The following is a 22,011-nucleotide window of genomic DNA, read 5'->3' on the forward strand; positions in this document are numbered from 1 at the left end:
GTGGTTTCCCTGAGCTATTATACTCCCTATCTGTCAGGGTCATTTGAACTTTTTTTATGAAAAGTAAAAATATCAGTTTACAGCAGAATCACCTTATATTTTGTTATCTGATGGGCTGATGTACTGGCATGAGCAGACAATTTGGAAACTGTGAAATGCCTGGGATACACAGGGGATGATCACATATGCCTGTCTTTACTTCTATGATATTTATGTATTAGCCTGCTTTTAGTTAATTAAAATTATTTGGGTTACATAGCCACTCTGTGAAACATTTTAAGAACTACATCAGGTTCTTCTCAGTTAAATGGTCCCACCTGCTCCTGCTTGTAATGGATGGGACTGGTACCTACATTCTAAAGAACATTTCTCATCATAATTCATGTTTTTTAATGTGCTGTCCCAATGGACTGAGAGGGAGACATAGGAGCCTGCAGACATCCAGATCTTACAGCTGAGTCAAGCTCCGGGAACTGGGGCTCACATCTTATCAGTCTTTTAGCCATGTCACATGAAAGCAGAAGGCTCTCAGCCTTTCTCTCAACCCCTTTGCTCTCAGATGTTTTCCATGTAAGCATTCCTTCAACCAATGCATCCAGGAGTCCCCAGACTCCCAGCAAGCATGTAGCAAGTCCATCACAGCTTTGTGTTTTCTTTCATTTACTGGAGCAGGTAGTTTACCCATGAAAATATTTGGTGTCAGCACATCTGCCTTTTCCAAGAAAAAAAGATATCACCAGAAAATTTCTGATCTGGTCCTAATCATAAACCAAGTCATAAAAGACTTAATATTACTAATTATATTATTTTGTAGTATGATAGTTACAGATTTGGCTACTTGGTAAGTTCAGATCCTGGCCACATCTAATATTCCGTGTCAGAACAAAAGGACAAAACTCCAAATTCAAAGCAAAGCTTTTCTTTAAAATGATCATTTCCTTATTTCCCTTCATCAGCAAACAATTATGTCATCTATCCAAGAATCATCAGAATGAAACTGTGATTGATTGTTGCTTGCACTCTGGCTTTAGATATAGATTATGCCATTTCAAAGATTTGTTTTTGTCAAGCTCCTGTGCATTAGCAATAAACTGGAATATAGTTACTCACTGTTGCCTCCCACACTTAGAAAGAAAAATACCTGCTAATAATCAAAGGCAGGGCTGTTGATCATACCTTCTGAAACCTTTTTTCTTTCCCAACGAGACTGAAAGCATTTATCTACGTATACTTTTGTAGCTGAAAGCACTCTTATTTCCTTAACCATTTCAGAATTCTTTATTTAGAAACATATCAGAACAAGTTGATCTTGCATTGCTTCCAGGTATGCTGCAAAGCTGTATTACGTAATGGCTGCCCTTTCATTTAGTGAACATAGATGAATGTGACATAGAATATCATGCAACAGCAATACTTTGAAACATTTTGGTGTAATAAGTTTCCTCTTCCCCTTCTTTGTAAATGGACAAATAATCATCTTCTGTTATGTGGTTTGTAGTTGCTTTCTGCTGCCTACAGGTAGTATACAGCTAGGATGGAGCTCTTCAACTCAACAGCTTCCATTTCTGTGAAGTTTTGTTGTATCCATTAATTGAAAATATTGAACCAAAACCTAGAGCAGACCTTGCATGGCCAAATTCAACCAGACTTGATGCAAAAAAATTGTTATTGTTCTGCAGACAACCATGAGATCCTATGGAAGCTCTGGGTTAGTTTATCATAATGGGGTCAAATACAGCCTGTGCTCAAGGTATGGATGCATTCAGTCCAAAAAAAATTCAGAGACCCCAAAACCACTGTTACTGCAAGACTCTGGTCAAAACAGACTGTGAGATACAAACTTTGTTATATCATTTTAACCATTCAATGGAGTTGAAAGTGAGGACACTGAGTAGTATCAGACATAGGTCTGACAAAATTGTTTGGATCAATCTTAGGGGTAAACATTGAGGATGAAATCCCAGCTTCATGGAAACATTACTTCATTTAGTGGCCCAGTGTTTTAACCAAAACACCTGCTGCATCATTGCAACATGCATTCTTTAATGCTGTCCATTCAATTTGGAACTCGTCCAAATGTAGAATATGTTATCATACTCCCTGTAACTTTCTACAGTGTTAATCCAGCAGAAGAGATATAAACTTTTAGGGGATGAAGTTGCAAATGCTGCTTGTTATTCAAAGGATGTGCTCAGCAGCAGTAACTTAAAGGCTTATTGTAAGTATAAAATGAAACCCAAACTCTATATGTATCCACTTTGTCACAAGCAAATGGAATCTTTGGGTAAGTAAATTGCCATCAGACATCTAAGAACTCATCTGTATGCATGCTCTTTTAACAGCCACACATGAAAAAATGGTAAGCCAGTGCCTACAGAAATATAGATAAAACTTCCTCTTCTACTAGGACCACCAAACATATTCAACTTTGAATTTGTATTAAAGACGTACATGTTTTCTAGTTATTTGCATGTTGCACCCCAAAAAGCCAGCAGGTTGGGCCTTTGAAGATTTAGTAAACCTTAAACATTGCAGATATTTTCGCTAACAGGGGATAGAAGAATCATATATATGAATGAAAAAATAAAAATATTTTAAAAAAACTTCATAGAGTCCACTATGTTCAAACAGATGAAAAACTGACTTTCAGCTGGCATGATATGTTTTAGCACCAGACAGATTAATAGATCAAACCAAAGAGAAATCCTACAATGCCATATTTCATAGTGAACCTTATATTAATGAAGCTGTAAGGCCTAGACACCAGGGTGAACCCATGCCTCTGTGCATCCTGAAATCCTCCAGAGTAATTAGCAGTGCCTTCAGAAATGGTCAGGGACCCTGTGCAGACTGCTCCACAGCTAGGTGTAAGCTGGCAACGTGTCTGGCTTTGGCAGATCTTCCATTTCTAGATCAATAGGGAACTGGACAGCTAATTCCCCTCCTTTGCCAGAGAACATGCCAGCCTAGTGAAGATTCAGATACTCATTACTGGAGTCTAGGAGCAATGTGCTGATTTAACTCGAAGTTTCAGGATTTCAAGTGGGGTGCTAAGAAATGACAGACCAGATCCTCTCAGTGCTGCAGTGAGTTGGAGTCAAGCCAGTGGCTTTCCTCTTTAAAAAAGTATGCTCTGTCCAGGAAAAGTTGTGAAGTACTGGGCTTTCAGTATCTCCCAGAGACTGTAGTTGCTTCAAAATTATTACTATGGCATTTCATAATCTGTATTTGTTTTATTATTTGTGGGGCCACATTTAATGTACACATTGCAATAGTGTTCATCATCCTTAATGTAATGAAAAATGTAATTTGAATGCTTAGTTGAATAAAATGCCCAAATCCCAAGTCTTCCAAAGTGCTTATGCTTTTCCTCACACTATTTACTGTTTCTTATGAAGCTCACCTTAACATTTTCTTTTACATCAAGCCCTTTTAATGTTAATAAAAATTAAGAACTGCCAATAATAGCCATTTCCATGGCAAAGTATTTAAGTATCACATTCCTAATGATAATTCATATTCATGTGAAGAGTAGGTAATGGTGAATTGGTGAGAGGTTTTGTAAAAGCAACACTGGAGAAGAGATTAAAAGAATGTAAGCAGTTCTAAATAGGATCTAGAGTATTCTCAGTACACCACAGACCAGAAAAAAAAACCAAAAGGTGCTTTGTCCCTACTGCAACATTTATAAAAACATTAAAGCAATCAACATGTATTTCTTTTTCTCCCTTTTTCTTCTTTTTTTTCCCCCCACATTAAGCCATATTGAATAAATACCAATTTGAAAGTTGGTTTTATAAGAACATTTATGAAAAATCCAAAATATCAATACTGCTTTTGACATTTCTTGAAAATGAGTGAGTCCCAGCAGATAAAAACTTAGCCAAAAAAAACCCCCAAAAAACCAAACAAACAAAAACCAGTGAGATGATTTCAAGTGTAAAATAATTTTTTTCCATAAGCAATATCTGCCCTGGTTTTCTGTAATTACAGCTAAAATTTGTCATTGACAGATACATAAGATAGAATATTACTTATTTAAAATGAATAACCTATTTTTAAAGTTAATTTTTCCTCTTATATTTAGTCTAATTTTGTATTCCTAACTAAATGAAGAGTGTATCTCAAACATTTCTCAGTCATTCTCATTAACATGGAAGTTTATACGTAGTACTACTACTGAAGACATTCTACTTTTAATATAAGAAACCAATGAATCATTAATCTTCTTAGTTGCTTTTGACAGATATGAAAACTGAGAAGTCTTTATAAGAGCTTCAGACTACTAAAAAGCCTAAAAAAGGTAAAAGATGGTGATAGAAATTATTCTCTTGGTTGCTATGAATTATTTGCAGGTCAAACACCAAACTAAGAAAAAACGTATTGTTAATAGCTATTGAAGGACTGAATGGTAACTGCCTAACAGAAACATGGCACAGCAGTTATCTATGAAAGCATAGAAGAAACTGGCTACTGCTTAAAAAAGGAGAAACTAGGAAGTGGTGCTGATGGAAAGTGTCATGTAAACTCTGAAAAATGGAAGAAATGTCAAGAATTGATGCTTGTCGTGGTTTAAGCCCAGCCAGTAACTCAGAACCATGCAGCCGCACACTCACTCCCCCCCTTCTTTCTCCCCCCGCTCCCGGTTGGATGGGGAGGAGAATCAAAAGAATGTAGCTCCCAAGGGTTGAGATAAGAACAGTCCAGTAACTAAGGTATAATACAAACCCACTACTGCTACCACCAATAATAATAATCATAAGGGAAATAACAAGGGGAGAGAATACAATTGCTCACCACCCGCCGACTGATACCCAGCCTGACCTGAGCAGTGATCTAGGCCTTCCAGGTAACTCCCCCATTTATATACTGGGCATGACGTGCTGTGGTATGGAATACCCCTTTGGCCAGTTTGGGTCAGGTGTCCTGTCTCTGCTCCCTCCCGACTACCCCTCCTCCCTGGCAGTGCATAAGACCGAGAAAGTCCTTGGTCAGAGTAAACATTACTTAGCAAGAACTAAAAACATCAGTGTTATCAGTGTTGTTCCCAGGCTGAAAGTCAAAAACACAGCACTGCACCAGCTACTAAGAAGGAGAAAAAATGACTGCTACAGCTGAACCCAGGACAATACTCTTATTATGGTCTTCATTCAGAAAAGCAACTAGTTACCTGTATAAAATACATGCTTAATTTTATGTACATTCTTTAGTTCTGTTGATACCAGTGACAGTACCTGTATGTTAGCATTGGGTTAAGTATTTTGAAAAGTGGAGCTAAGACAGCCTTGATCTAGGCAAAACCAATGAAAAGTTAGGTATATCATTATAGATATATATATAAAAAAAAACCCTTAAGGGACAAATGGCTTGGAAACAGACTTTCAAACCAAGATTGTTTAAATCAGATGCCAATACGCTGTGTTCATCTCACCTACCTTGGAAATAAGCAAGGTACTTTGGACTTCAATAAAAAAAATTCAAAATTTAGAACCATTTGACAGAGCTGCTGGTTGAGTAACAGGAAATACCTCCGTTTTCATGGATTTATATATGGTAGTCTTGGGTTTTTTCTACTTTACATCTGGACTTTCTAACCTGTAACAATATTTCAGTTTGAAATCTAAAGATGTTCTTGGTGTTATTGTTTGGGTTTTTTTATATATATGTACATATATATGCTACACATGTACTTTAGATGCCATAAAATAGGACAAGAGAAAAACACAGAAGTTTTTATTTGAATTAGTAAGCTTCATGGACAGAATCTAGCAAATCCCATATTCACTTGAGACATAAATTGAGATTTTATGGTTTAAGTTGTATTTCAGATGTAAATAAATAGCATAAACAAGAAGAGTTAAGAGAAGCAGTTCTCTAACAGTAAAACTGTAATTAAATAAGAGGAAACACCCTTTTTGTAATGAGTAATATTTAGAAAGATGAAAGCTGCATTTTTCTAACGGTGATTTTAATAGAATTTGAAATTGATATTCATAGAGCAGGATTTCTTATTGCCACCATTTGCAAATAGCCAATAAAACTACATACACAGTAGTGAAGCTGTTATTAAAAACATGTTCTATGGGTCCCCAGGGAAGATTCTGTAATTGCAAAGTCAGTAACTTGAGCAGTAATTTCAGTTTAGCTATACCTGCATAGCATAATCATTTACACAAGTGCTTTGGTGGTGTCTAAACCATTAGTTAAAGTTGTATTTGAAAGTTAGCAACTAAGTCACACTGAAGCATTAAGAATCTCAAAGTGCTGCCTTTCCTTGCTTTGTAAGAGGTTTACTGGGATGAAACCCAGGAAACCACTAATGAGTATATCCTACCTGTTCTTGTCTTGGACAGTTAGTAAGATACTATCTGGGCAATCCCATAGGTCTGTCCATGAACCATGCTAGTCTTTCACAGCTAAATAATAAGGACAAAAATATGATTACCTAAGGACTCATAGGTGCAACAGAGACTTCAAGGCAGAAACTGTTTCATCAGTCTCCTAATCTGACCATTGATTTTTTCTTCTCCTCAGCAAGCAGTAGAAACTCATCTCAAGAAAGGGCAACCAGCCCAGCCAAGAAACAGCCACTATGTACCGAATCTAAACACAATTTCCTGAATGTAGAGAGCTCACCAGTGACACATTTGAATCATGATAGGGGCAGGAACCTGCAGGACTAAAATTAAAACCAGAGGAACTCCCCAGTTGTGTCTCCCAGGTGCATTTTCTGACAGCACCCCAGCTACACAGAGGCTGTCTTCCCTCAATTCATGAAGGCTTCCTTGGCAAGGAAAGCTGAGAATAAAATTGAAGACACCATGTAGAGCTCCTGCCCAACATTGTAGAAACAGCTGATGGGACCTAAAGGCACCAAGGGTCATTGTGAAGGTCATCATATCAGCTGCTAAGCAAAGCTCTCCCTTCTTGTGTTCTTGAGCCTAAAGCTTGGCTTCTTTCAGCCTAGTTGTGAGAAAGGATATTTATGTAAATTTAATTAGAAAACTATTTACAGCATATTTGTTCAGACTTTCTCTTTAATCGCTACTTTTTTATTCTTATGAATTTTAATGCCAGCCTCTTAATGTTTTGGTTTTTGGTTTTTTTTTATCATAGTGTCCACCCCTTGCTTACTAATTCCTTCATACAAACACTTGCACCAATTTATGGCAAATGTACCCACATAATGGTAGGGGCTGGTGCCTGCAGACTGTTTCTACTGCTAATTGTATCATATGGTCTTTCCTCTGAAACTGGACTTGGGAATATAAACACATATGTGAGTTCATAATTTTGAGTAATCTTGCCTATCTGACCATGTCCAACAGTTTTCAGCCTGTCATCTGTAGACTTGTGGATTTATCCTTAGTATACCTTATGGCTGGCATACAGACATTTGCACATCCACTGGAAACTCACTGGCCTTGAAACAACAAAAAAAAGTTGAAAAAAGCTGTTTTGGTGACTTTCAGCTTCCTGTCCACTTTAAGGCAGCATCATAAATGGTACTGCTTAGAGAAGTGGTCTGACTTCGTTCTTCACCCTCACTGTGTCTGCTGTGGCTGTCATGCCTGGGGACTGATCCTTGCATGATTTAATAAAGCAGCAGCAGTCTCACAAAGGATAAAGATGCTCCAGGTAAAATCTTGGGAAAATTTCCATAGATTTTAGGTGGCCTGGAAGTCGATTCGCATGTAAGCAAAGAGTAGATTTCTGTACAATGGTAATATCACAGGTGCAAGGTAGAAAGAAGTCAGGGCATGTGCTGATCACAGGTACTTGTAAATGTTTACTTGCATTTTTACTCTTGTCTGGTAGTTAAAGTATGTTTACTTGCTCATCAAGTCATTTAAAAACTGGAAAAGGCAGCAAAAGAAGATCCTTGGAAAATAAAAATACATAAACTAAACCACTAAAACTAAAGGCTAAATCACTCCTCAGAGGATGAACGTCGCATAAAATCCTTGTCCTGGAGTTCAGTGTACAGAAAAATAGAAGAAAATATCAATTCTAAAAGTAGCTTTCACTAATAATGTGTTAGTCATTAGGGTGCACTTTATGGACAAGGTGTTTTAAAATAATCTTTTAAGTTTAGAGCTGCAAAACTAAAAAGGTTGCCTGACATCTAACTATGATCAGAAGTTCCCAGTGAAGTATCTAATTCTGAAAATTTTGTGGTTTTTCAGAAAAATACTGGATAATGCTTTGTTTGCATACCACTTCAAGGTATCATCTTCATTGTGTATGTTGAGAGATTTTGAACTGAAATTCTCCACTTAAACAGATTTGGGAATTCCACTCTACCAAACTGGTAGGGGTGAGTTGTATCTCTGAGATGCAAGGCCATGGGAAACACCTGCAGGTGAGAAAGGTACAGCTTTGCCAAGAGTTGGAGTGTTCCTCTTGTCCCTGTCCTCCAGCTCCCAGGGAATCTGTCAGACAGTCACAGTGAGGTCGCCTGACTAAACACCAGCATGTCATGTTGTGTTGCTCCACACTGAAGGACATGACAGGGTGTCTGTCACACAGTCCCCCAGTATGGAGTCAGCTCCCAGGCGTCTGGAAAGCATGGGCACAGAGTGGGAGGAAAAGCAGTAAAATGTGAGATGGATTTGATCATATTCTAATTTAGTACGAAAGGCAGGGGATTAGCCATGAAAACAAAAAAAGGGGCTGCAATGCCCGTTCCAGGAGACAATACAGGCAAAACTGAGCTGAAGTGTCTGCAGGAGTGAGAAAAAAGCAGGAGAGTCTAGTCCTTGAGATGAGAAAGAAGATGGGGAATTCAAAGCTGCAAGCTAGAGAAATGAGGAATCAGCAGCTGTGATCACTTGCTTAATCTACAATATCCTTACAGAAAGTAATAAACTGTGTTAGCTATAACAGTTAAATACTTTGTTTTCAAATATTTCTCACAATTTACCCATGCCTCCCACAGAAATGTGTATGTTAGCCTGAGAAAAACTGATGTGTCTAAGGCTTGGAAAGAAAAGAGGAACTGTGATGAGATTTGACATCCTGAAGGGCTTGTTCTCTGATCAGGGAAGAAATGAAGCGTTGCATTTTAAAAGAGATTTTCAACTGAAAATTTTAATTGGACCTCACTTTTAGAGTATTTCAAATCCTCTCTAAGTACAATATAGTGTACACACAAAAAAAACCCTGTGATATTTTGATGTTTGCTTATCTACATGTTCTCCCGTATGACAGAACGTGGTGTAAATTATGACTAGCACGTGGGCGCTCTGCTGTTGCACTGCAGGAGAATCAGTTAGAAGAAGATATTAGAGTTCAGCATTTTGTGTCTGTCGGTAACAAACTAAGCCAAAGGAAAGGATGTCAATGTATGTCTGCAATTTATTTGTGCAGAAGCTGTGGCTTGGTCTTCTGCGGGGCATTTTCTCTCTGTCTTCTTGCTTTTTCAAGAGTGCAAGTGAAAGAGACAGAGTAAGAAGTCCAGCTGCAGTAACTTTATTGGCACAATGGGTTATAACCATGTTGCTAGCACACTGAATACAAATAGAAGCATTAGGAATCTGCAAGTAGTATTTTTCTTCCTATATTATTGCGATTAAGCACCCGAGCTATCAGTCTTTGCATTGATCATCTAAGGAGAATCCATGCTTTATCTTCTTTAACAATGACCTTTGTTCAGAAGGATAAACTGAATGGATATTGGTTTTTCTCCTTCTGAATCCCAGAACAGTATCCTTTAGAGGTCCCTTTTTTGTTGTTTAAAGTGTGTGATTAAAGCATTGTTGTTCCCAGGTGACCAATGTTTGGGATGGGAAAAGAGAGAGAAGCAAGCATGTAACACCTGGTAGAGCAATATTGCGAAGGGATCGGAATGATTTGAGATAACAATAAATGACAGCAGTGAAGGTAAAAATTCTTGATACTGAAAGAGAAAACAATTGCATCTATTTAAACAATTATAATTAAACTATTTCTGCATCGTATAATATGACCATTACTAAATTCAAGCAATTCATGCAAGTAAGCATGCTCATTTAAGCTGGGGGCTGCTTGTGGAGAAGAGAGGATCTCAGCTCCTGAAAAAAAGAGGTGTCTGCCAAAATCCTCTATGAGTCACAAGCCCTCTGGGCCTCAGTTTCCTCCTCTGTAAAACAAGTAGAATAACCTGATTTTTTTCCTCCACTGAGCTGCTATATTAATGAATCCTTTTTGTAAATCCAGTAGAAGGATACAAAATGTTCTAATGTTCTTCAGCTTGTTGTTTTGAGCATTTTCTATTTTGAATCCTTGTGCATTTTTAGATGGAAGGCAGAAATGGGTCATTCCCTAGTGATCTTATTACGGAAGTCTTCCTCTTATATAAGGACCTCTAATTCCACTGCTGCTCTTCTCCCTTATCAGTGACAGATTTGGCAAGTGCTTGTTTATTTTAATTTATTTTAATATGTCTTAGTGGATTCTGCCTACAGGTTATTGCCTTGAACTGTAAAATAACCTTTATTAGTATTTCGATAAAAAAGAAGGTCCTGTCACCAAAGACGTAGTGGTAGCATAAAACATCAGGAGCTCTGACCCAAGAAACCAAACCTAATTAATAAGAGCCTGCAGCTCAATCCAGTTCACTGTTCGACAGCAGTTTTGATTAGTAAGGCTGGAGGCAAAGACCACCTTTTTCTTGAGTGCTTAAAAAGAGAAGAAAATATATGTATACATTTGACACAAGCTGGTGCATACATTGTGGATTACTTTTGTTTAGGCTGAGTGTCCTTGAAACAAAGAACAACTTTAATGACCATTAACTGCTCTTTCAGTGATTAGGTAAATGAACTCAGAAAATGAACTGCTGGGTAGATTCCCAAACACTTGGTACAGTTTATTGAAACGGATCAGTTTAAATAAGCAGTAAATTGAGATTCACTTCAACCTCTACCTATTTGGTGAATACAATTAGGGAAGACTCCCTAGCTTACGGATAAGTGAAGCTGGCTTGCAGTACTGACAGAAAGTGAAAATCTTTAATGCATCAATGTTGGTAATTTACATTCAGCGTAAGGAATAAAAATCTGAAAGACTTGGGTGTCTACTGGAGCTCCAGAGAGCAGCACGTACATCAGCTCTGCAATCACTGCTGCTAATGTGCTGTATGAGGAATGCATATTCAAGTCAGTGCCTAATGCAGTGAGAAATAAAAACTGCAGTTGTTAACACATCTTGAACTGAAATGAAATTTGGGCCTTAGTGGAGAGAACTAAAAAGCATACTTAGAAAGTAGGAAACACACTAAGAAGCTGCTTACCTCCATCTAATTCTTCAGCTCCAAAATGATTCCTGTAGAAGAGCATAATCTCTATCTTGTAGCACTTGTAGATAGTCACTAAACAAACAAGCAGCAGCAGAATAGCACCAAGCCCACCAGCAAGCTCAACTGTGTACATCAGCTCTGCAAAGAATTACAAAATGCAATAACCACCACATTTCAAAACAAATAAATATTAGCAGCAGAACTCACATTTATATTAAACATTAAAATAAAATAATGAGTGATGGGTTAATCATGTATTTATTTTGTTATAGGGCCCTTGAAGAAATACCTAATTATAAGATTTTTGTTTCCCTTTAATAAACCTTTTTTTAATAAAAATAAAATTTAAAAAAATTAAATTGAGAGATATGAAGGCAAATCATCCAAAAAAACCCACATCCTCACATCTCAGTTGTTTTAATATCTATGACACAGTTTCCCAACACTCTGCAGTTCATCTGTATTTTCCTTGTCCTTTAGTTGGGGTTAGTTTATGTGCAGTCACAGCAAACCATCACAATTTGTCCTTTCTGGCATTCCTGTTCATACAATGATCCCCTGATGTCTTTGCTGCACTTTACCACTGGAGTTTCATATGATGGAGGGATTGTTGCCATGTAGCTCCATTCCTAAGGATGGGGACTTTAGTCAAATATGGCCAAAACCATCTACCACCAGCAGTATTCTTAGTGGGGCCACTTATCATTGCATAAGTAATATGCTATCATGGACTTCTGCCTCTCCCAGTCTTAACTGTTGCATGCTCAAGGAAGCTTACACAGCTATGTGGCACCCATTTTGTTGTTACTTTTACTTTGCTTATTGACTGAAAACTGTCAATGTTAAACAAAGGAAGGTGGAAGGAGAGGAGCGTTGCTAACAAATTTGTAATTCAAAATGAGTAATAGATGGCAAATCTTAAGACCACCCACCAATACTTTTCCAATATCACTCAGTTTTGAGGAATGCCAAGAAACCGAATCTTGGAAATCTAAGCTACACAATTTGCTTCATAAAAATCTGTGGCAGAGAAAGCTCACTTCCATGTTATTTTCACAGCATCCTCTTCCAGTGGGCAGTTTCTATCCGAGTGAAGCAGGGTAACCCTGAAATAACCTTTTATGTGTGTGTGTGGTTATGCAAATACGATACTCCAGCACAATACAATTCAATTAGAGAAATAAAAGGTTAGAGGAAAAAATGACAGTTCCATTTACTTTGACTACATCTACTGAGAATCACACACTTTTTTTTATTATTTTGAGGCAAATGTAAGAAGATTTCATTGCTCTCTAGAAGACACTAAAAATGTAATAAAATAAAAAGACATTTATATTCCATGTCATTCTCTCCAAAACTGTGCTGGAAATTCCGTTGTGTTATTTTTAAGGCTGACATGCTTATTTCAGACTTTCAATACTTCTCTGGTCCAGAGAAGGGAATATTATTTAAAACACCCTACAAAAAATTGTTTGCATATACGAGTAATACAGTATTTTAGAATATAAATGGAAAGGGAAATTACTCTGCAGTGGCTTACTATACCCTGTTTATCATTTTGTACTACAGGTGATGCAGCTGTTTAATGGTAACTAGAAGAAAGGCTTTAATATTTCAGGTTGCTAGGCACAAAATACTCTATTTATGTGCCTGCTGTTATGACTCATTAAAGGCAAAGAAAAACTTTACAACTGGAAAACAGAAGTTTTTCCTAAATTAATGATTTTGAGATTATATGACAAAAATAACTGCAGGTAGTCATCTGTTCTCTGTCACTGTGCATGAAATCCGGCTAATGCACTGCATCACTTTTGCCATCAGAGTCCCTCTTAGTTATCTTTTTCCCCATAAAATAATTCAAGATTATGCTTGTATTTTTACTGCAGTAAAGTCTATCTGAACACACATGAAACTGTCCTAATTTAGGCAACCAAAGACAACAAAATTCTCTAAGTCACCCTGTACTAGAAATCACTTTTTCATGTGCTGCTGCTAGACCATCATGATCACTTATGATCAAAAAGATATGGTGTTTTTTTCTTAAACATATTTGTTCACGAAGTAAGTTTCATGCTCTATCCATCTAGTACAGCAAGTACAGTTGTATTTTCCTCTATGCTGGACAATGTCTATCAGCACGTCTGCACTTTGCCTTGGGTGCTATTTCTCATGGTTCAGAGGCAGAGGGAGCAGTGATTAGCCCAGCATCCTCACACCCAGCCCTGCAAATGCCTAAACTAATCCCCAAAGTGCTGGGAGGAGGACAGCCACATCTGTGCAGCGCTGTGGAAGGAGGGACAGGTTGGCCTGGGCACAGTGCCACACCAAGTTGATTGCTTTCAGGCCTTGAGTTAGTGTTTCTGCAGGATGATAAACCCTAAACCGTGCCCTAAGGGGACACTGGCTGGATTGTAGGGATTTTATGAACAACATTAACTTGTGTTGTGCTGAACTGAAGAAGGTGTGAGGAGCAGAAAGCTCAGTCCTGCCTCTGCTGTTGGCCTCTTGGGTGATGGAAGCCATTTCATATTTCTGTGCCTCGGTTTCCCCAATGTGAATTGGGGAGGGTGCTTCTGAGTCCTTCATAGGAGAGGTTACTCCTGAAAGGTGCTCTGCGAACACCAAGGGTGTTGGTGATGTGTATGTCAACAATGTCAACAATGATGTAGTGACTGTTAAAGGTCAGTTAAAGTGTAACAGCAAGGTTAGAGTGTAAGGTTACATTCACAATAACATTTTTTTCTGCTGCTGCGAATTGTGATTTGAGCAGAGTTGCTCCAGCAGGCATTACATTCCTTTTGAAGTGTGATTTGTTTTTCCTGCTGAAATTCAAGTTTCCTGTAGTGGCTACATGCTAAAAAGATTCAGTTTCAGCACAATTCCACATCAGAGGGGAGAGACAAAAAGTGCAAACCTCTTAAAATCTATTTAGCCTCTGTGTTAAGTTGCTCAAATTATAGACCTGGCCCTCCTTAAGGAGCTGAGACTGAATGTAGAAAATAGTAGAGGAAAATTACTCAGCTAACCCTTAGGGGGACAGGCATTCTGTTAAACACAACAACTGAGTGAGTGCCAGGGAGTTACATCCAGAAGCACAGCAATCATTTAGTTACAGGCAATTAACAATAGTCCTCCAGTAGCACACGAACAGTTCTACTCCAAGGGAAAACACATTGATTACTGCAGCAGTAGTAGATTGGTTTCTGAATAAAATTCAGATTTAAAACAAGATTTGTTACAAGCATTTTGACCAATAGCTACAATTTTTTTTCCTTATCAGGAGGCTTTGGCCAAGCAACCCATTGAAGGAGATGGCTAATTGAACCGAAGTATGTGTTCTCTCCAAATATCCAGCATGATATTTCTGGTAATAAATCTACTTGGTTTATACTGATTCTATCCTAATTACTAGGCATATTTGTGGGATATAACTTTGATCTTCACCTGGCTTTAATATTTGATAAACTTCCTTTCACTGTGTCATGAGAGTAATTCACTTATCATAGCTGGAGTTGTAACAAGAAAGTAAATAAAAGGGTGCCTTCAAAGATTCATATCTTTTGACTTATACGACATGCTTCAAGGACTTCACATTTAATGATCTGTGATAATTTAAAATTAATCTTATTCTATTCATTAGTCCACATACTGCTGAGCTACTAAGAAAAATAATTATATTTCAAACTTTTTTTGTGATTTATAACTCTTCGAGGACATGTGATTTATAGCTGTGTATTCAATTTCTGAGCCTTTTTCAAAATTCAATTACAGTCTATCTAAGATTTCAATTTTGTAATCACTTACGCAGATTGCTTAACTTCATGGACTATAAGTAATCCCTCTGAAGTCAACAGGACTATTCACAGAGCTTTGGGTTAGCGCATACATAAATCTTTGCACCTTTGTGGCCTAAATTCTTTTCCATTCACTGCTTGTCTTGGATAATTTAACTTACAAAACTACAAGGTTTAGTTAGAGACAGTCTGTTTGTCTAGGTATACTTTCATGAACTAAAATTATTAAATAAAACATTAAGATAATGAATATAAAGGGGGGATATGTTGGAGAGCAGTCGAAGACAATACTAAAGCTCTCATGACGACACCTGAGAGAAGGTAAAGAAAGCAGATCCTGACAAACAGAGCAAGACTGATGTGTCATAACATGCAGCTTTGGTTATAAATGGATGTGTTTCTCCTAAATGAAGAAGGAGGCTGGCTAACACAGGAATACTTGTCTGAGTCTCATTTCAGACAAACATTGCAGAGTTTAGTTACGAAGAAAGAAACCCTCACAGTCTAAAAATTGACAAGTATGTGCTTTTTTTCTCTTCTTCCCCTCCTTCCTCCCTCCCCCGCCTTTCCCCCTTAATACACTATTCATTATGGCATGGCTGTAAGACAATTTATCTTTCCAAAGTATGGCATATGGAACCACAGCTTTATAGAGCGTATGTATATCAAATATGTGCACATATATGTACAAAATCTATTCTCTACTTTTTAGGATTTTTTGTTTGTTTCTTTCAACAAGCCAAACAAAATCCATTTGTATTTAAGGCACCTAGAAGGCTTTGTGGATACTGTTGTGAATAATTAGTGAAGGATACTGTAGGATAATAATACTTCTTATGCTAGTAGAAATAGATTTGGGATGTTCAATAGCTTGACCATGAAATCATTTCTTTGCATTAAGTATATGCTTTCTTCCAGCATAGGCCATACAAGCTTGTAGATGTCTCAGAATTGACTTAAAGTGGCTAAATTTAGTTACAGCTTTTAATATGGTTTTCCATGCAGTAATTTCATTTTATTTATTACAACTATTGAGAACTGGTTTCTCACTTTATTTTTTAGATCAATATCTAATATATATTCCCAATTCATCTATGAAAAAGAACTAGTCAGGTTTGGGATTATATATAGATATGTACATGTATGTTCAAATACAAGATAGGGATCTTGTTAACCTGTTCATTAGTATGGCAGGCAGCATATCTGAGTCTTGGTGCTGCTGGATTTCCAGTATTATTAGAATAGAGATAGTAAATTATTACAATAAAAGTATATTCTTACTGATGACATTTTTATTTCTTCTGAGAAGTGCGGGATACCTGTTCCCAGCAGGAGACTAATTACACTGACTGGCTCCAGCAGTATGTTAGCTCAAAAGAGGATAAGGTTGAAAAAGTATAGATGCTGCAATGTTACTGAAGTTTACTACATTTAAATACAGAACACTGAATTTTAAGGCAGTTTATGCATTAGGTTGAAGGAAAAAAATGTCATGGTGCAGAATTGCATTAACCTTTGGTTAGCTTCCCCAGATAAACGAACTGTGTATGACTTGACTTAAAACCTTACTGATTAGGAGAGCTTCTATTTGCTTATTGCACTACAGAAATCAGACAGCCCACACAACTGCTTCTTTTAGATCTTCTGAAAGAAATGAATGTATGAAGCACTGGGAGGTGCTAACGTGTGGGGAAAAATAGAATACCAAGTTCCAATGATTTAAGATCATAAAACATACTGTTTACATTTTTCTGAGGATAGCATTAATGAATAATTTAGCTCTGCATGGATATGAGAACAATTTGTGACATTTTATTTTAAAATATTTTCATCCTTGCCAATCAAGATTAGAATTGCACTTAGACATTATATAAAGAGATCTATGACAAAAGTGGTACAAAATCTGTTTTAAAAAGGAATCTGTTAAACAAACCAACTTGTTTGACGGTATCAGAGGAAGATTAGATTTGTCAGAGGAAAGTTAGATTTAGGCACATGCTATATAATCTGACAACCTACGTAACCTTTTTACTGGAGATGTTTTACTCCAAATTTCTAAAAGATGAGAAAAACCTTACCGATGAAGAAAATGGTCTTATGAAGAGTTTTGCTCAGGGAGTAGTCTTTAGTATGTTACTAATTTACTGATTTTAGGTGAGACTGAGTGTAAAAAGAACAGTCACTTTCAGTTAGGTTTGGGACAGGAAGGGAGGAGATATTAGACTTTTGGCCCTGTGTCATGAACCTTTTTGGTGACTAAACCTTTGCACTTCCCAGCATAGTGACAATCCGAAGACTTCTTCAGTGGCCATAGGGGCCACTGAAAATAAATTCCAATCAAACCAAATCAAATTCAATTCCAATTCTAAAACTTGGTGAGGAATGCAAAGAAGCTTTTCCTGCCATGCAGAATAAAACCTGAATGCTTTATACACTGGAAGATAAATATCTGTAAGGTCTTAACTGATCAAGTGGGTCAGAGTTTTACAAGTTTTGCTTCTACTGAGTCTCAGAGATTTGCTAGAATGTTGAGGTAATTAGAACTAATTCAGCAGAAGTTGAAATATAAACCTCATTGCTCTCACATCTTAAGTTATGATCTCCCATTCAGAAATTTCAGAAGCATCGTGAAGCTTTATGGCAAAGGAAGTTATGACACCTGTGGTTTCTCTGCAGAGGTTAGAAAAGAACTAGTTTCTTTTCTCTTTTAAGTCTTAATTGTCACTCATCACTACCACTGTGTGAAGCTGTGTTCTAGAGACTGAAAATGCTCATGAGATCAAAACCTTAACATATTCAAGTACGTGATGAAACATATTTATGTTATTTTATGAATGACGCTGTAATTTAAGGTGCTTATCAGCAATTCTGGTATTGTTAATAATAACCATATGAAGAAAATTCAGAATTACTGTTCAGAATTTGCTATTAAATTGTACAGGAAATATTAATATGATGTTTATGCATTAATAAGTAAGTCATGAGTTTAAAGAAGGCCCACCTATTCACAAGTTTCCTTGAGATGCATTTCCTGTAAGAAATATTAACTTGTTTCTTTTATAAACATATATTCCCCTGGGCAATTTCAAACAGAATAAAGCTCTTCCTCTAAACAATTTATTTTGGTGAAAGTCTTCCCCCCCCCCCCCAACAGAAAAAGAGTTGTTTTAACCATCCCTCATTAGCTTATAGTGAATAAAATCCATATATGCCCACTGAGAACACCTATAAGAGGAAAACAAACTCAGAGCATAAAAGAGGCCCAGGATAGGAAATTAGATAACACTAAGAAAATGGGAAGAAAGTAAAGGTGATAGATAGAAAAAAAAAGCATAAAGTATGTTACCTGCTCTTAGTTCTGGTGTCTTTCTCATGAAAAGTTCAGGTATATTATTAAACTTTTAAAATAATATCAGCAACATTAAAGAATAATGCTGAGATAGGATTTGAGATTATTTTTGCTTTAGAATTTTAGCTGCAGACATGTAGATAAGAATTTTCAGAAAAATAATCACAAAATTAGATAATAATCTGTTTTTCCAACATAGTGTGTGATTGAATATGAAAGCTTTTCTCTGGAATGAAGGTCATACTTTTCAATACATAACATTATAGAACAGCATTTTTTCTCTTTATGCATTACATTTCTATCAATCAACTACATTGATAGACTATAAGCTTGTCTTCATGAATTAAAAATCTGTGAAAAAGAATAGAATCATAGTGTGTGATCCACCCCTTTTATCATCTGCAATACGTGGTCTGTTGTTAATAAATTTGTGCTTAGCTGCTGTCACTACTACTCTCAAAATTAATTTCTAGAAGATTGTTCTACCTGACTGAAGATTAACCTGCAGCTGCTACAGATGATTAGTGATAGCTATCACCAATAAGTAACAAGATCACCCTCAGATTATAACGAGTAGGTGTGTTTTTTTCTCACGCATAAGAGAAAATTATTATTGTAAAGGTAATAGAGATTTGGCCAACAGCTGGAGGAAGGGTTCTGATCTCTCTTTTTTTTTTTCCTGATTATTTTTGGACAATTTTTGTAGGACTGGACCAGAAAAGAAAACAGCATTGGCATTTTCGTGCTTAAAATGCTCTACTGCCTTTAGCTCTGAGTTAAATGCTCCCTCTGCACAGGGTCTTAGAAAAGTTAGGAATCTAAAAATGATTATCTGGCTGCACAAAACCATAGATCATAGGTTTTCTCCACTGGCAGTCTGAAAGTAAAGAAGGTCAGAAGAAAATGGGGACTCAGCTCCTCAAGATGCAGAGCACTGGCATCTGGGCTAGACAGAGATACCAGGGGCCCCAGATTTGTCCCAGTGCTGGATCACCAAACCAGGTTTGCTTTTCCTGCACAAGTAGTGCTGGAGCCCAGAGGAGCTGTGTTCTGCTCCCCTCCTGAAATTCCTCTTGGGAGGCTCTGGGTTCCTGTTCCAGTGCCATGTCAGGGAAAGACCAGGAGCTCTCTGTCTCTGGCTGAATGTGCCAGGCACTGGTTTGTGGTGGGGACCGTCATCGGGTGGACCCTGCTCGTGTTTTTTGTGAGGTGAATGTGTGTCCCTGCTGGGCTGACCAGCAGGAAGAGTAAGGAAGATGCATCCAGGTTTTTGCTGGTGAATTAGACTCTGAACTTCTTGCCCTTTCAGGATCTGTGTAATTGCAGGCATATCCAAAACTCCCCCTGGAAGTTTAAGTTTACAGAAAATATATTGACCAGGGTGAAGCAGCAGTTGCAAGGGTGTTTGAAAGGATTAAATTTTATACCTGAATCCTCACTGCAGTTTAGCCCTAAATAAGTTTATTCCCAGGAACACTTTGTTCAGTAACAGAGCTTTTTGCTTTCCCATCCCTTCTGATGCTGGTGATAATGTATCACATATGAAGGATTATAATTTCTTTTTCAGGTATCCAGTGAACATTCCAGATTCAGCATTTTTGTTGGCTCATACTGCTGGAAAGAAAGACCACCAACTAGAAAACCAGTCAAAATTAATACTTCTACAAATGCCTAAGTGTTCAGGAAGCAAATTTACCTAATTGTTAGGTCCCAATTGTTCTGAGCCAATAATCGGAAATTAATAAATAGCTAACTCATCCCTAGCAGTGACTAAATATGGATCTAAACAAGGAAACCTAAACCAAAATGTTGTCATGGTGATATACAGGAGACTAAGCATGCAGTGGAAAGCTCCTACTCCTAGGAGACCTGAGAGACTAGCTCAAATTTTTATCTGTCATGGTTAATTTATCATTTCACTGAACCATTTGTCAACATGCAAAGTAAGTAGAAGGCTTCTATCAGGTACCTTTTGTTTTTTGAGGTCACAACAGATTTTGTTTCCAAATCACGATTTCAGATTCAGCCTTACTTAAAGAAGGAAAAAAATAGTGGGGGGATTTTTTGCTATTTTTAGCTTTTTACTATTTATAAGGGCGATTAAATATTGAGATTGTTTCCTCTTAAGCATGCCATCATGAGGCCACATGCTGTGGTGTGTTTGACAATCTGATTTCTCCCAGAAAGGAAGCAAGGAAAGTAGTCTCTTGCAAAATTTATGCATGGATATTGTTAGATTAAAAAGCTGATGATAGGCATAGAACAGAAAAGACTTATGTGTTGTCAGTCTTGGAGTTACTGCTTCTATGGAAGCGAAAATAAGGACTCACCATCAGCATGTGACTCAATACACGTCAGTTAAGTATTGTTTTTAAAGTAATTTAAGCCTTAAAAATTCTTTCTTTTCCGTGCTCCATGCACTAATTTCATTATTAATTAAAGACAATCATTGGATTTCAGTGTTGGGTTAAGCTCTTTCTCTGGGTTCAAACCTCTCTGAATTAGAAGTATATGACTATTAGCTGGTAAATTGTTGAGGTTCAATTACTTAATAAGTTAATTTCTCATCTCAGTAAATTCAGGAAAATATGGCAAATGCCAGAGTAAGCAGAACACCTGGTTATTTACATCTGTTTCCCTTAGGAAGAAATGACAAGAGTTCAGAAAAATGGCTACAAATTATTTCAATTAATTGGAGGTACACAAAAATATGTTTAAATAAGTCACACTATCTTGATTTATGGCTTCCTTTTAAACTTAGACTTTGCATGCTACAAGATTAAAACTAGGGAAGACATCACTGCTTTGATATAAATTGAGATGCCGTAAGTAGTTCAGCACCAGTCTAAGAACCTGGTTTGCTCACCTTTACAAACAGTCTAAGAAATAAAGCATAGTAATGCAGCAAAGTACAGACACTGCTCCTGATTATTCATTGCTCTCATAAACCAGCGGGATAGTGCATGAGGGTGAGGATTGTCAAGCCTAACCATGAGGAGCACCCTCTGGGAGATAAAGTGAACAAAGTGGATCTGGGAACCTTGCTTTTCAAGAGATTCTCCACCTCTCCATAATTATCTCCATGGGAGATGGCAATGGCCATTAGACAGGCTGGAATCATGGGATGTGAGTGGTGAGTAGAAACAGGAAGGTCCGTAGCAGTTCCTGTCATGATGCTTCACTTCAGAAATGTTGGTGTTAAACAAATGTGTTAGAAGGAAAATGTCCACAGAGAGGCTATGCAGGAACTCCCCTGGCATGGGGTTTAGATGGCATTTCTTGTAGAAGTAGAATGTATTTTTGTTAGCTTTTCTAATATTCGACTTTATTTCTTTCAGAAAATTATTACAGTTGTATTACCTGTGGCTTATCACTTCTTTTCCTCCATTGAGCCTCTATTAGTTTTAAAGTTGATAAATTATTAAATTCATCTTTTATATAAATACAATTAAAAGGTGTTACTGTATTCTTCCCAGTGACATCCATAATTAGCAACCACCTTTCTGTTTTATTTTGAAACAAATGCCTGGAGAAAAATAATTGTTGACTATTAATATCTCAGGAAACCAAAATTCATGCTTGCATCAGAA

The 22,011-nt window shown here is 37.2% G+C and overlaps 1 protein-coding gene across 1 annotated transcript in view; it reads right to left on the minus strand.

The window, feature by feature from the left end:
• IL1RAPL1 (interleukin 1 receptor accessory protein like 1) overlaps positions 1 to 22,011 on the minus strand; it is a 729,930-nt gene that overhangs the window by 13,307 nt on the left and 694,612 nt on the right. Inside the window, exon 9 of the mRNA XM_030476890.1 lies at positions 11,273 to 11,416. Within this exon, the coding sequence (XP_030332750.1) occupies positions 11,273 to 11,416 (144 nt within the window). The remainder of the gene's footprint in view (positions 1 to 11,272; positions 11,417 to 22,011) is intronic.

This window comes from Strigops habroptila, chromosome 2, assembly GCF_004027225.2.
Source record: "Strigops habroptila isolate Jane chromosome 2, bStrHab1.2.pri, whole genome shotgun sequence".
Lineage (NCBI taxonomy): Eukaryota > Metazoa > Chordata > Aves > Psittaciformes > Psittacidae > Strigops > Strigops habroptila.